General features: G+C 35.1%; 1 protein-coding gene across 4 annotated transcripts in view; it reads left to right on the top strand.

The window, feature by feature from the left end:
• Positions 1-15,550, top strand: part of KLHL1 (kelch like family member 1) — a 240,447-nt gene that overhangs the window by 179,945 nt on the left and 44,952 nt on the right. For all 4 annotated transcript variants that reach the window (XR_008731043.1, XM_055702900.1, XM_055702899.1 and 1 more), the window contains one exon: positions 9,238-9,462. Coding sequence is in view for 3 of the 4 variants with exons in the window: in XM_055702900.1 (XP_055558875.1) it covers positions 9,238-9,462 (225 nt within the window). In the remaining variant the exon portion in view is untranslated. The remainder of the gene's footprint in view (positions 1-9,237; positions 9,463-15,550) is intronic.

Raw genomic sequence — 15,550 nt, 5'->3', positions numbered from 1 at the left:
ACAGTTTGTAGAGAACAAGTATGGAAGTTGATATGACAACAGAAATGAATGTTTTCATGAAAAGCATGAAAAAGGCAAGATTTCTGCTAAAACAAAAAAAAGAAAGCAACATATTTAAAGATGTGTTATGGACTAAAATTACATCAACTTCTGCTGAGAAGTAGAGAGATGGAACGTCAATAAAAAATTGAAGTACATACAAAGGTTAAGTTTAATGTGACTCATAATTTACTCTTAATGACTTACTGATTACTTGCTGTAAAGACAGGTGTCCATCAGAATCACTCTGACCTGCTTAATCCCCAAGATACTTATAATACCACTGACTGCCTAAAGTCAACGGGTGTCTCTTGTTGAGAATATATTTGGAAAAATATCTCTCACAGTAAAATGATGCAATACCTGCCATATTTCATATTTGTCTGAAGTTTTTACATCGTTTTTACTCACATAAGTATGCTTGCAATCTGTGGTTACTGCCCCACTACTCTTTTAAGTGAAAAAACGGTCTTTTATAAACATCCATTAGTTTCTTATTATCCCAATTTTTTTAAGGAAACAAGTTACACACTTTCATGCATGATGACAAAGGCTATAACTTGGCATTTTATTTTATGTTTTAAGGATGTATTTACGACTAGCATACTTTCCTAGAGCTTTGTGCAGTGAGCTTTTGCAGTTTTCTGCTGTGTTTTGAGAGTCAGTTGGATTGTTGAGTTGTTCCTTCTCTGTCTATTCATCTTGTTTTGATAGCTCTAGTCATTCCACTGTCTCAGGGGCTAGAAACCAACACCCTCTGTCAATATTGAAAGAAAAAATTGCGATCAGGAATTGCTCTTATTACATACTTTTTAAGGAACTCTTATACTCCTGTTATTATAGTATTTTAATTTCTTCTCAAAAATAGAGACTTAAAGATAGACAAATACTCTATTCTCCTTTCCCCATTTTATTTACAGATTCAAAATTGACATGTATATTTAAAAATATATGCATGTATCTCAGTATAAAATGTATGCATTATATATAAACATATGTATATATGTAGAATATTAACTTGAACTCATGCTTGCATTCAGTTCAGGTTCTCACCTGCCTGCACGTCTACACCTGATAAGAAAATGTTGTGACGCTATCAGTGATGGACTGAAATTGTATACCTCTATTTTGATATTGCATTTCACCTCACCATTGCTGGTTTACTCTCAGGCTCTACCATGACAAATGTCCAGTGTCCTACCACAGTGGAGTGCGTGCTGCAATTAACAAAGCAGTTCTCATTTCTTTGAAATCTTTTTCTGACAGTATGGCAGGACTGCTGCAGGGGCTTGCTGGGCACAAGAGGGCTGTCTTTACAGCAGCTGTTGGGTGCTGTGGCCACAGTCCAATCGAGCTGGTATTAGAGGTTTAGCTGGACAATCTAATGGATTTATTCCAGTCTGTAACCTAGATTTATTCCCTTTAGAAAGAAAGGTTTGTAGAAATGATTGCAGATAAGGAAGAATCCTGGTGCTTATCCAGTTACTGTCCAAGTAGGGGACCGGAAATCAAGAGAGCTGAGAGATTTATCAATATGGATATGACCAAAGAAACAGTCTGGTTAATCAGCATCAGGAAGAAGATTTTCAGGACAGAGTTCAGGTTTATGCAGAAAATGAATGCTGCTGCCTGGCAGTTGCCTAACATCTTTGTTAACAAAAAGGCCAGCTAATACGAGAACAAGATGACAATGAGAATAACCTATTCTAAAGAGAAGTGTGGTCTTCTACGGCAATGAGGCAAAAACCTCTGTAAAAGGATTTTCAAGAGGTCCCTGAAGTACAAGCCTCTGGAAGAGCTCTGACTGTCACAGTGCACTACAGCAAGCCCCACAGCTTTTCTCACTGAACCAGCCTAATGTATAACCTGCTTAGAGAGTGAATCTGGCAGTGAGCTCCTGGAGCCTTTTTGCATCTTAAGTTATCCTCTGCAGTCAGGCACGCCTGTGTCAGGAACCAAAATGCAGTGAATATTTTTATATGTATATTTTGAAAAAAGGACAACAACCTCTGCATAAAACTCCAGCCATCTCTACACAAATCATGCCTCTTATTTGCTACCTTCCAGGGGACCATGTGGTGTGGGTCCAAACTGCTGAGACTGGCATGCAGAAGAAGATACAAAATTGAGTTCAGTATCCAAAAGACTGCCAGAGTGCTGGGTATTGTGAAATCAAAAAATGTTTGCTGACATACCCTTTCACTCCCACTGCAGTTTCTCTGGGGTTTTGCTGGTCAAGCACCGCTTACTTGTCAAATTCCTATTGCATGTATTTTTTGACACCTGATCAGCTTCATCCTTTTCTGCAAGCCTTGTTTCTAAAAGATAATAACTTTCCACAAAGTAAAATAAACTTTGGAGAGGTTTCTCCATTATAGGGAGCTTAGTCCTCCATATTGTAAAGTCTAGGAACAGCCACAAGAGAGGATATGGAATGAAAGTCCTGAAGGCCAAAGGAGCCCAGGAAGGCTGGACATTCTTCAAGAAGGAAATCTTAAAGGTGCAGGATCAGGCTGTCCCCCATGTGCCAAAAGATGAGCTGGCAGGGAAGAAGACTGGCCTGGCTGAACACAGAGCTATGGCAGGAAAAAAAAAGGAGGGTTTATGACCTTTAGAAGGGAAAAGTAACTCAGAACTATAAGGATGTTGCAGGGAGAAAATTAGAAGGGCCAGAGCCCAACTAGAACTTAATCTGCCTAATGCCATGGAAGACAATAACAAGTATTTCTATTAATATATTAGTAACAAAAGGGTAGCTAAGGAGAATCTCCATCCTTTATTGAATGTGGGGAGAAACATAGTGACAAAGGATAAGGAAGAGGCTGAGATCCTTAATGACTTCTTTGCCTCAGTCTATAATAGTTAGAAAGGTTGTTCTCCAGGTAACCAGGCCCCTGAGCTGGAAGACAGAGATGGGGAGCAGAATGAATGAAGCCCCCATAATCCAAGGAAAAATGGTCAGTGACCTGCTACACCACTTAGACATACACAAATCTATGGGGCTGGATGGGAATCACCCAAGAGTACTGAGGGAGCTGGTGGAGGAGCTCACCAAGCCAGTCTTATTCATTCATCAGCAGTCTTGGCTAACTGAGGAGGTCCCAGTTGTCTGGAACTTAGTAAATGTGATGCCCATCTACAAGAAGGGCCAGAAGGAGTATCCAGGGAACTACAGGCCTGTCACTCTGACCTTGGTACCAGGGAAGGCTCATCTCCATGAGCAGATCAGCTTGAGTGCCATCACATTGCATATACAGGACAACTAGGAGATCATGCCCAGCCAGCATGGCTTTATGAAAAGCAGGTCCTGCTTGACTAACCTGATCTCCTTCTGTGACAAGGTGACTCAGTGGATGAGGGAAAGGCTGTGGATGCTGTCTACCTGGACTTTAGTAAAGCCTTTGACACTGATTCCCACAGCATTCTCCTGGAGAAACTGGCTGCTCACAGCTTGAATGGGTATACTGTACACTGGGTAAAAAGTGGCTGGATGTCCAAGTCCAAAGAGTGCTGGCGAATGGAGTTAAATCCAGTTGGTGGCTGGTCACCACAAGTGGTGTTCCCCAGGGCTTGGTATTTGGCCTGTTTCTCTTTAATATCTTTGTTGATGATCTGGACAAGGGGATTGAGTGCACCTTCAGTAAGGTTGCAAATGATACCAAGTTGGGTGAGAGTGTTGATCTGCTTGAGAGTAGGAAGGCTCTGCAGAGGGGTTTGGATAGGCTGGACTGATGGGCCAAGGCCACTTCTATGAGAGTCAACAAGGAGAAGTGCTGGGTCTTGCACTTGGGTCACAACAAACCTATACAATACTATAGGCTTGCGGAAGAGTGGCTGGAAAGCTGCCTGACAGAAAAGGACCTGGGGGTGCTGGTTGACAGCTGACTGAACATGAGCCAGCAGTGTGCCCAGGTGGCCAACAAGGCCAACAGCATCCTGGCTTGTATCAGAAACAGTGTGGCCAGCAGGACTAGGGCAGCGATCATCCCTCTGTACAGGGCACTGGTGAGGCCACACCTCAAATACTGCATTCAGTTTTGGGCCCCTCACTGCAGGAGGGACGTAGAGGTGCTGGAGTGTGTCCCAAGAATAGCAACGAAGCTGGGGAAGGGTCTGGAGCACAAGTCTTAGGAGGAGCAGTTGAGGTAACTTGTTTAGACTTGAGAAAAAGAGGCACAGAGGAGACTTTATTGCCCTCTACAAATACCTGACAGGAGGCTGAAGCATGGTGGGTCTCGGTCTCTTCTCTCAAGTAACAAGTGATAGGACAAGAGGAAGTGCCCTTAAGTTGCATGAGGCAAAGTTTACATTGGATGTTGGGAAAAATTTCTTCAGTGAAAGAGTGGTCAAGCATTGGAATAGTCTGCCCAGGGAAGTGGTTGAGTTCCCATTCCTGCAGATATTTAAAAGATGTATAGATGTGGCACTTAGGGACATGGTTTAGTGGTGGACTTGGCAGTGTTCAGTCATAGAATCGTGGAATAGTTTGAGTTGGAAGGGACCTTAAAGATCATCTAGCTTCAACCTTCCACTAGACCAGTTTGTTCAAAGCCACACCCAGCCTGGCCTTAAACACTTCCAGGGATGGAAATGCTTTCTAATGTCCAGTCTAAACCTCCCCTGGTGCAGCTTCGAGCCATTCCCGCATGTCCTATCACTGGATAGCAGGGAGAAGAGCTCAGCACCTCCTTCTTTACTTCCCCTCCTCAGGAAGCTGTAGAGAGCAATGAGGTTGGTCTCCACCCTTCTTTTCCCCAAACCAGACAAACACCAGGTCCTTAACCATTCCTTATAGGACAGTCCTTCCAGCCCTTTTACCAGTTTTGTTGCTCTCCTCTGGATGCATTTGAGTACCTTAACATCCTTCTTAAATTGTGGGTCCCAGAACTGCACACAATAGTGAAGGTGAGGCTGCACCAACACTGAATAAAGCAGGTTAATCACCTGCTTTGACCTGTTGGTTATACTGTGATGCACCCCAAGATAGTTTAGAGCTTCTGCTTTTATTCATTTTCAGAGCAAGTTAATTAATTCATAGCATTTCTGTGATGTCAGCATTTGACAATGTAATACTTTCTTTCTGAAGTATACGTAAATCATAAAATACATGATGGATGAAAAATCAATATTTCAATGTGTTACTAAGTTTATAGATCCAGAGGAGCCAACACTATTTTAAGTAGCTAAACCGGTTTATCTAGTGAAATTCTGTTTGACATAATCAAGGTTTTGCCTCTTCTCCTCTCCTAGGTCCAGAAAATCCTTTTACATTCAAAATCAAATCAGTTGAACTAAAGAATCTATTACTTTGTCAAAAAAAATAACCCAGTTTTATTCCTAGGAAAGGTGGATGATTGTTCTCTTTTTTCAATCTAAATTCTCCCAGTACAACTCCATTTGTATGGGTACAAAGAATAGTCTAAACATTACTAAAAAAAAAAAAAAAGTAGGCTTAAAATGCAAACCACCTTAGTATAATTCTTATTGACTCCATCTAGGGTAAATTTACGGAATCATGGGCTCTAGAGCTAGATGAGAAATCTCGTGTCATGTGTTTGGATCCCCTGTTTTGTAGGATTCAGTTTAGTATGGTTGAAATGCGTTTGTTCTCAATAATCTCCAGTTAAAGATATCCTAAAAGCTATGCTGATAACTTTCAGTGGTTCTGCCAGCTTTTTATTATTTTTTTTTTCCAGTTTAAATATTAATCTTGCAGAGCCATTGCAATCAAAACAGTTTAGAACAGAACAGCACTAGGGCAAGACAGGGTGGTTTTTTGTTGTTGTTTTTGGTGTTTTTTTTTTTTTTTTTTTTAATTACAGTTCTTTGGTGTTTTGTTTCCCATGACAAGTACCTAACCAGAAACAGTGATCTATATGTCGTTAAACCAAATGTAATTCCATGACTTTAATTATGAATGGCTTAATGCTTAACTGTTTTGTGTGTGTTCTTATAACCCATCCAATTTGAAAAAGCACATTTAAAACAGTATTAATGTCTGATGTGTGGGGTAAATTTTCCTCTCTTTAAGTTAAACAGAAGACTTCTGTTTAAGTAGTTATGTTGAGAGTGACAGTCTGTAAGGAAATGTTAAGCTTTTATTTCATGACTATGTATTTTTTTCATTGATAGTTTTTTATGTAAATAGCAAATAAATAACAAGAAATTCAAAGAAATATATGACATACTGGAAGGTGAAGAGGATTGCAATGGTCCTTTATTCACACAGTATTTAATTTCACAATCTTAAATAAAATTGTATCATATATGAGGTTTTACCTTGTTAGAAGTAATTCATGCCTAGGAAAAGAAACTGATGGCCACAGCCTCCATCCCAAATCGTGCAATCACAGACTCATAGGATAATTCGGTTGGAAGTGACCTCAGGAGATCTCAAGTCCAACCTTCTTCTCAAAGCTATGAGATCAGACAATATCCATTTTCCTCTTGAAAATGCTCAGTTTGCTTGACTGTCTTCATGGTGAGGACATGGCACCATTTTTAAAAAATTATTTGTTTTTTTGTTTGTTTGTTTAGACAAGCTTATATCCAGCTGTATACTAAGACTTCTCCATGACAGGACTGATGTGTTAACAGAACAGGTGACGTTACTTCATTTTGTGGTTGGGGCTGTAAACAGAGGTCACAGCTGCTTCACTATTTACTGTAGGAACAGGGGAGATACTATAGGTGTTTCCTACACAGCTGTTTTCTGTTTAGGCTTTGTTGTGTACAGCTTTAGCTGGTGGTTGAGATGGTCTATTAAGTTTTACTCACTTTAAAAGTTGCAGGCTTATCGTCCATGCTGAGAGTCACTAAAGTCAAGGAATGACATTCTTTCCTTGGCTCAGTGTTTTTTGAAAAAAGTCTAGAGAATACAAGACTGGTATGATGTGATGCAGCTGGCCTGAGTGCAGTGATGGCATGTACTAAAAAAACCCTATAGTGACTAGTGATTTCTGATAAAAAATCTAAGTCTAAAGCTCTTCCTGTAGGAAGACTGTTATCAAAGTTAAAAAGATGTCACTTCCATGTTCTTGTTCATGTGATCTTAGCTCCATGGAAAGTCTGTGGGCATTCCACGGTTGGGAACTGAACTGACTGGTGTGAATTAAATAGAATTCAGCCAAAAAAGACTAAAAATATGCTTTTATGCACATTGGCAAGATACCTATAATGTTTGGTTTATTCCATGATCTCTTCTTCATCAAGAACCATGGTAACTTAAGAGGTCTGTTTCTGCCTGCATTGCAGTTTGGAATGTATTATATTCATGTTCTCAATACTAAAGACCATTTCATAGGACTGGTACCTTTTCTACTTTTTTAAAAAAACATTATTATTATTAATATTATTCATATTGTTGCTGTTGTTATTACTATCATTAGTAATATTACTAGTATTACTGGTATTATTAGTATAGATTAGCAAGGCACCTTACCAGATAAACAGAATTCAGGCACTCCAGGAACTGCTGGATTAGATGCTCAATATGTAAATTAATAAAACATTGTGGCAAACTTAGACTTAACCAATATTAGAAAATATATAGTTGAGTATAATTCAAAGACTGTATTTGTTATGTTAGTAAGATTTTCTGAAATTGGAATGACAAAGCTTGTAAACTGTACTTTTTAACATTGAAGTAGACGGCATTATATAACTCACATGCTACAGTTCTAGATTTTAACATTAATAGATTTCAGATGTAAAAAAATCAAGAGTTATAACTTCATTAATACGCATCATTATTATACTCCCTGCAGCACCACCAAACAACAGTATCAAATAATCTGTATTTTTTTTCTTTCTAACCTGAAGATTAATACGTTTACACAATTCTCAATTTTAAATTAGGGGCAAGAAAATAAATAAATATATCTCTCTCAAAAGAACACAAAAATTGCTTCATCTATCTTATGCCTTCATGAAAATAGCAGGGGGTTTAACACATCCAGTTGAATTGTACATTATTGCTGCTCTGCTCCACTTAGATACAAATTGAATTTAAATTATAACTTTTTTAGTTCAATTAACAGAAGTATTACTTTCATGATGTTTGTTTGCACTTGGTTCATTGCTTTTATGTTACAAAGAATGAATGAATCCTAAAGGAATTATTTCCCATGGAATTCTAACCTTTTATTATAATCCACATAGTTAGTTGGTAAAGCTTAATAATTATGTTGATCTTTTCTGTAGGAATATTTAAATTCTGGAAATGAAGCACTGTGTGTATGCAAAAATAAAACATGGGTTACATTTCAAATGAATTATCAATGCTTTCTCTTAAGGATCAGCTTAAATCCATCTGTCATTTAAATATTTGTGCTTTTGCTGTACGTTTACTTTTCCTACATTCATGTTACAATTAATAGTATGCATTACTCTCACTTTCTGGAATCTAGTTATTAATTATACTTCCTTTATCCCTCTGTTTTTGTTAATAAACACTTAATTTTATATCTCATCTTTGTATAATACATCCAACTTATTTTTAACAGCAGAGACTTCTTAATGACTTTTTTCATAATTAACTGGTAAGTTATTTTATACATAATGTTCTTTTTAGCTTTTAAGTTCATCTGTGAAAGTAATTCAAATTACTAAGCTCAGAAGAAAATTAATTTGATGGTATATGGAAATGTTCTTTAAATATTTCGCCTGAGATTTAAGTACAACATTCTGTCCTTCCAGCACAAACATGTCTGAAAAAAACTATACGAGTACCTAAAATAAGAAAGAAAATATGAACTCAAACTAAAATACTCCTTCTAATCTTTGATGAAAATATTTCACAGGCTTTTTTAATGCTTTATATAATATTGGAATCACTGCAACAATATATGTTAGCTAGTTGTGCCACTGAACTGTAAAAAGATATTGTAAAGTTAGAGCATACTGTTATTCAGACTTGGAATACTTTGATTTTATAGGGGCCATTTAGGTGGTGGGGGGGGGTGTGTGTGTGTTGAGTTTCCGTGGGGATGGAAAGAAGTAATGTATATGTGTACACACACATACACACACTGCAGAGACTACATTATCTACAGAAAGAAAAAAAAAAAAAGTAAAGATGTTGGAACTAATCAGAAAAATAATATTAAAATTTTGACACTTCTAGGAAAAAATAAAAGTAAGCCAATGCCATGTTTGTACATATTTTGTATGTATTATTCTATTATTATGTCTCACCAGGTGCTACAACTATTGAAAAGTATGATCTCAGAACGAATATATGGATACAGGCTGGAGTGATGAATGGCAGGAGGCTTCAGTTTGGTGTTGCTGTCATCGATGACAAGCTGTTTGTCATTGGAGGCCGGGATGGTTTAAAGACATTAAATACTGTTGAATGTTACAATCCAAAGACCAAGGCATGGACTGTGTTACCACCAATGTCAACACATAGACATGGCTTAGGTAAGAAAAAAAAATGTTTTAAAAACATACCACATTTTTTGGATATGTAATTTGTAATGGAAAACAGTACTTTTAAGCTATCATAGCACTCTGAACAGTAGCAATAACTGATTACACTGTTCTTGTTAGATCACTAAGAATATATAAAAGGTTAAAGTACATTTTCATAATTTAGCAAAATAATACTGGAGGACAAAAAAAACCAACAAATGAAAGGCAGAGGAACTGGGAAAGAAATCCTGAAACTTATGTAAGTTATTGATAAAATTCAGGTTTGTATGCACTGATTTTGAAAAGTAAAATATTTATCAAACAATCAAGGTATTTATTTTTAATCAAAGCATTATGTGTTTTCATTTATCCAGTATGATAGAAAATGAAGGCTATAAACACTGTGTCAGTGATGGGCTGATGTACTTTAAAAAGTACTTGTGGCAATAGTTTTGTCATGACTGACAGCATATTTTCCCATAGCCTTTTTCAGATAAATTCTTTTTTGTTTTGGATTGTTTTTTTAACAGTATTATCCATACTACTGTCAGCATTAATCAAGCCACATTGTATTCTTGTTCTCTACTAAAAAAATATACATTTGGTAGGGTATTTTTATTATTTTTTAAATTAAGCAAAAGACAGAGATAGTGTTTTCTTGAACAAAAAGGTAGTAATTCTATTATGTGTATCATATATATACGTAGAAAAAACCTCAAATTTATTCAGTTACATAAATAGTTTTTGACATTTCAAAAATATCCTTTTTTATTTTGAATTATAGAGGGATGAGATTTTTTTGCTTAAGGAAAGGAGTTTGGAATCTATAGGACATACCTACCAGGATATAATTTTTATAAGGTGTATAAAAATGAACTGTTCATTATCTATTCTGCTAAAATTGCTTGGTGTGATAGAATCATTACAACATCGTGAGAAATAAAAACAGAAAAGACATGCTAGGTTATCAAGCCCATTCCCTTCAGTTACAATCAGCAGCAAGTCCTTTAATGTACTACTGTGTCAATATCTCACAAAGTGAAGATGCTTTTCTATTTCCCCCCTGCTATTTGACACTTCTAATATGCATTTGTACAGTGGCTGGCATAATGCATTTTTGCTATTAAACATGTCCTGCAATAAAAAGTAGTGATGGGAATCTATGTCAAATGGCATCGTAAGACTAAATAGGTCTGTGATTTAGAATTGTTTCCGAAGTTTAATTATAGTGCTGTAGAAAGACATGCAATTTCTTTTTTTACCAGTGTTCCAGAATTTTACAGAATCTGTTATTACTTTCAATGGTGTTCCCAAGGATGGGAAAAATGCAACAGCTTCAGCTATAACACAGGAAAGTATTAAAAAACCATTAGGGAATGCTTGATAGAGAGAAAATTTTTCCCACTGATAAGAGGTATGGAACCATGTTTGAAACCCCTTTGTGATCACTTCAAAAAATATGTATTATTTTGGGCTGATAATTCTACAGATGTTTTTGGTCAATGGATTTTAAAAATACCTTTATACTTTAAGTAAAGCTGTTCAGGAATGTTGATGTTATGACTGGAGAAAAAAACGGTTTATTTTCTATAGGAGAAAAAAGGGAACACACAAAGAATTTGACCACTTGAGGGTTTTTTGGTTTTGTGTGGAATCACTTCTGAATTTTTATATTGCAGAAATTGGGGCTTTTTGTAAACAATGCGTAAAATGAGGAAAGAATTGTAGCCTGGGATTTTATTTGTGATGATGAAAATGATTAAATGCAGTTGTTTGGGAAGCAATAGAGATGTTGTCTTTTTCTTTATTTGGATTTGCCTGAGTGTCATGATATATTATTCCCTGAGAAGTTTAGTTAATAGAATTAAATTGCTTTTTAAATTATAAATATTTGAGTATTTTTCCAGGAATCCCATAAAGCTATTGTTTTGAGTAAATGCCCTTTGTAATAAGAAGTTAATCTGCAGTAAGAAATCTTTTTTCATTTGTTTTCTAAAATATGTGTTATGTTATATTCATGTAGTGATAATGCTAGAGCTGTTCATATTGGATTTTGTATACAAGAATAGAAATATGCACCCATCCTTTAGAGTGATTTTTTTTTGTTGACATCAGCAAAAAAAAATCAGATGTAATTCATTGTAACTAAAGTCACAATGGAGCAATACAATTCGCTTTATTCCATCTTCATTTAATCTTCAGTAGAACTGTGTGTGTAGAAGTGGATGTATGTAGGAATGAGAAATGAGAAAATGAGAACTGACAGGTCTTGTAGTGAAAGTACACAGTGTAGGGTGTTGTATGTTAGTCTCATCGCTGTCAGTGGAAGATGACTGGAAGCTGTGGTAGGGGTGGTGCTTGGAATAAGTGATGCTAAACTGCAAAAAAGAAAGGGTGGGCTGTGGGATCCAAAACTAGCATTTCAACAGTGATTCTAATATCCCTGTCAAGTAGGCTATAGAACAGTATGGAATATGAAAGAGTAATGAGAAATGTTAACAGATGAAAAGATTGTGGAGAAACTGCAGTATCGGTCGAAAAGCTGGTAAGTTACCTCACAAAGGGAATAGGTAAAATTAGAGCTAACAAATAAAAAAAAAAGATAGGACTTTCTATTTATTTTGGCCAGAATCAAGGACATGATTACCCTCTTTTTGATCCATAAATAATAATGGTACCTAAATACATATATATGTATACCAATTCCAATATACATGATACGTGTGTATATATATGTATACATGTCCATATAATTAATATATATTATGATGCACCTGTGTGTATGTACATATACACACACACACACGTATCTGATTAGTCTAAACTTATTGCATCTTTTTTTCCTGTGGACATTGTGATTCATAGCACTTTCAGTGCTATATATATTTCAGTCCATAATACAGAACTAGTAGCATTTTACAGCTTACAAGTTATAAACTACCTTCCACTTCATCACAAAGTAAATGAAATCAGTTTACCTGCATTAGAAGTATGCATTTATTTCCCAATCTGTGTGCCTGTGGAAAAGCTGTAGGTCCTTTCCTTGCATTGTCACCAATTATAGAGTATGAAATGTCCAAGTGTGAAGAAGTTTAACTGATAGCTGAATTCCAAATGCATCTGTGTACTTAAGACATTGCTGAAACTGATAATATTAAGGAGGTTTGAATGTTTATTAAATACTTCATTTCTTAGTAATTTTACTTCTCATAGAGGACTGTTTTTGAAATAATACATTTAAAGTTGATGCTTCTATTCATTTAAATTTTCTCCTCTGCACGTCAAGTACAAAATTGAATACAGTAATATTTCCTAAATCATGAGGCACAATTAATTTCATATGGATGTAAATTTGCATTAAACACTAATGACAAAAATGATAAACCAAAACACTGACACCACTCAAGGTGGAAATTTGCAATAGAGGCATGCAGATATAGATTTCCGAAACTATTGTTGTGATTCTTTAACAGGACTATACATACGAAAATTTACAGAGAATAGAAATGCAGTTAAATGTGTTACAAGTTTTAAGAATAATATATGCTACATAAAGTTTAATAAAGTGAACTGCTTACCCAGCAAGATATTTTTGGTTGGTTTATTTAGGGGAAAGGGAGGTTATTTTGCTGTGTCTTAACATAGAGAACTAACCGCTATGAATTATCTAATAATGATAATTAAATCCTGCCTATTCAAAGACAAATTATGAAACTTGCTTGTATTTTAAAAAAAATAATTTTCTATTAACTCTGAAAAATTTCTAGAAATACTAGGCTCAGTTTTCATCATTTCACTCAGATGATTATTTCTAGTGATCTTCTATACCCCACAGATATAACTCTTAAGATTTATGTGCAGACTTGCACATGATAGAGTTATGTCATGAAATCACTCTCAATGGAATGATAGTGAAAATTCTTAAGATCTTTTGATTATTTGTGTCATTTAAAGTTCTTAAGATGAAAACCTTTGGTTAAAAGAAAAAATATTACTTGGGACTAGATAATTTTACTGAATCTTTCATTTCCATTAAAGTAATGCTTATTATATAGTAATTCAAATCCTTCTTAACTGTTCAGAATATTCTTACATTTTCTATCTTTATTTTAATCACTATCGATAGCTGTCTGGAGAAAGTGTGTTAAATCAACATGTCATGGGAACATAGTGTAATAATTTCTTTATCAGAAACTACTTAAAGAAATTATTCATCATGAGAAATGCATGATCCTTATTACCAATGATTCATGACCCTATACTGATGAGTCAACATAAGATCCTGAGTATTAATAATGAAAATTAGTACTGAAGTGCAGATTGATGTAAATTTAGCTTTATGCTTTCATTGATGCAAAATGTCACAAAAATTTATGTCCTGCATAATGAATCTGTCTTGGCTTTGATTTTATTCTAACTACATGGCAAATCTCAGAAGGAAAATACATGTAGATGTAAATATAAAGACATTAATCAATTTAAGCCTATACATTTTAAAAATAATTAAATGATGGTTTATTTTTAACTACTTTTAAAAGAAGTATTTCATAGCTGTCATGTTTTAAAATTAATGAGATGCTTTCCAAAGAATTTTTAAATTTTCAAAAAGTAATTACTGTTTATCAAATATTTTTAAAGTGTGTGATAGCTTAAGGCATATTTACAAACTCTACAGCTTTAAAGAATTAAGAATTTAGGGTAGGATTCATCCCCCTAGGTAGGAATATATATAAAATAATAGAACAACTGAGCTGGCATAGTCCCATTAAAAAAAAAAAAAAAAAATCATATTTAGGGTTAAACACCTTGGGTCTCTGGAGCAGTTCCTGCCTCTCAAAGTAGAAAAAAGATTATTGGGAAGACTGTAAGCTGGAAATCTGCTTACTGAATCTGCCTTTTATTTGTAATAAAAAAGCCTACATCAATTTTATCCATATTGGAAGTTGATTGTCAACCTATTACCAAGTTTTGTACTACTGAAAGAAAAAAAAAAAGCTAACTTTATTTTTTTATATTCTATTTTATATGTATGATTGAATTAATATATAAAAAACCTTTCAAATTGGAAGGTACTTCTTGTGTAATTAACAAAGAACATCTTGGCTGGGCTGTACAGTTCATTCTTACAACCATTTCAGCAATGGTCTGTCATGATTGCCGTATGAGTGTGATTACACTGCTGCTGTTTGCTTGAAAGATCTCCTTTCAATTTACAGTTTATTCATGAAGTTGTTAGAGTGAATCTCTTGCTGTTTGTTCTCTACTTTTTGACTGAATACTAGATAACATTATTGCTAGGAACCACAGCTCACTCACAAAACGGCAGGAATTCAACTGATATTAAAGAAGAATTAAATGTTAGGAAGTTTAACCTGGAACTGGGATGTTTTCCAGGACTTTAATCCTTTAACTTCTAATTTATTTATTTTTTAAAAATCTAAAAATGACTCCTGAAAATAATTAAAAAGCAAACAAACAAACAAAAGATAAATAATCTGTAAGTTATTTACATCTTCAAAAATCTTAAAAAGCTACTTGGGTGGTATTAATTTAACCAAATATAGATATCTGCATCTGAGTAAACTCCCTTTATAGTAACAGAGAAAAATAAATGACTCAAAGATGGATGTCATCTTAATTTAATAGATCCTAGGGTAAAAGGTTAAAAATGAAAGAATGAGCATAAACAAGGACCCACACAAGTCATATTGACACTTCAGATGCAGATAACCTTTGCACAGCAGAAGACTGCCCACTTGCAAGGCTGGCTACCATCATTCAGCAAAATATTGTATTACATTGGTTATATTCCACTGAAGTCAAGTTAAAGTCTTAAAATAAAGCTATAAATCTTTTGGTTTAGAATTTTTGTGAAGCCAAATGTTAGTACCAATATAAATCTTTTAATCTACCAAGAAATTCCCAGAATCAAAGCATCATATAAGAGATCATACTTGGACAGTCTTCCTCCGTTTCAATAGACAGAAGACTCTAAATCCTTTCTTTGTAAGGGCATTTCAGTCTACAGCCTGAGAGATGATTTGAGTACCACAGCTTGAATTACCTTATAAGCTGTACTTGACAATAGGCAGGTCTT

The sequence above is a fragment of the Falco cherrug genome, chromosome 2, assembly GCF_023634085.1.
Source record: "Falco cherrug isolate bFalChe1 chromosome 2, bFalChe1.pri, whole genome shotgun sequence".
NCBI lineage: Eukaryota > Metazoa > Chordata > Aves > Falconiformes > Falconidae > Falco > Falco cherrug.
Note: the sequence above shows the minus strand (reverse complement) of the source record. Positions and strands in the feature narration are given on the sequence as shown.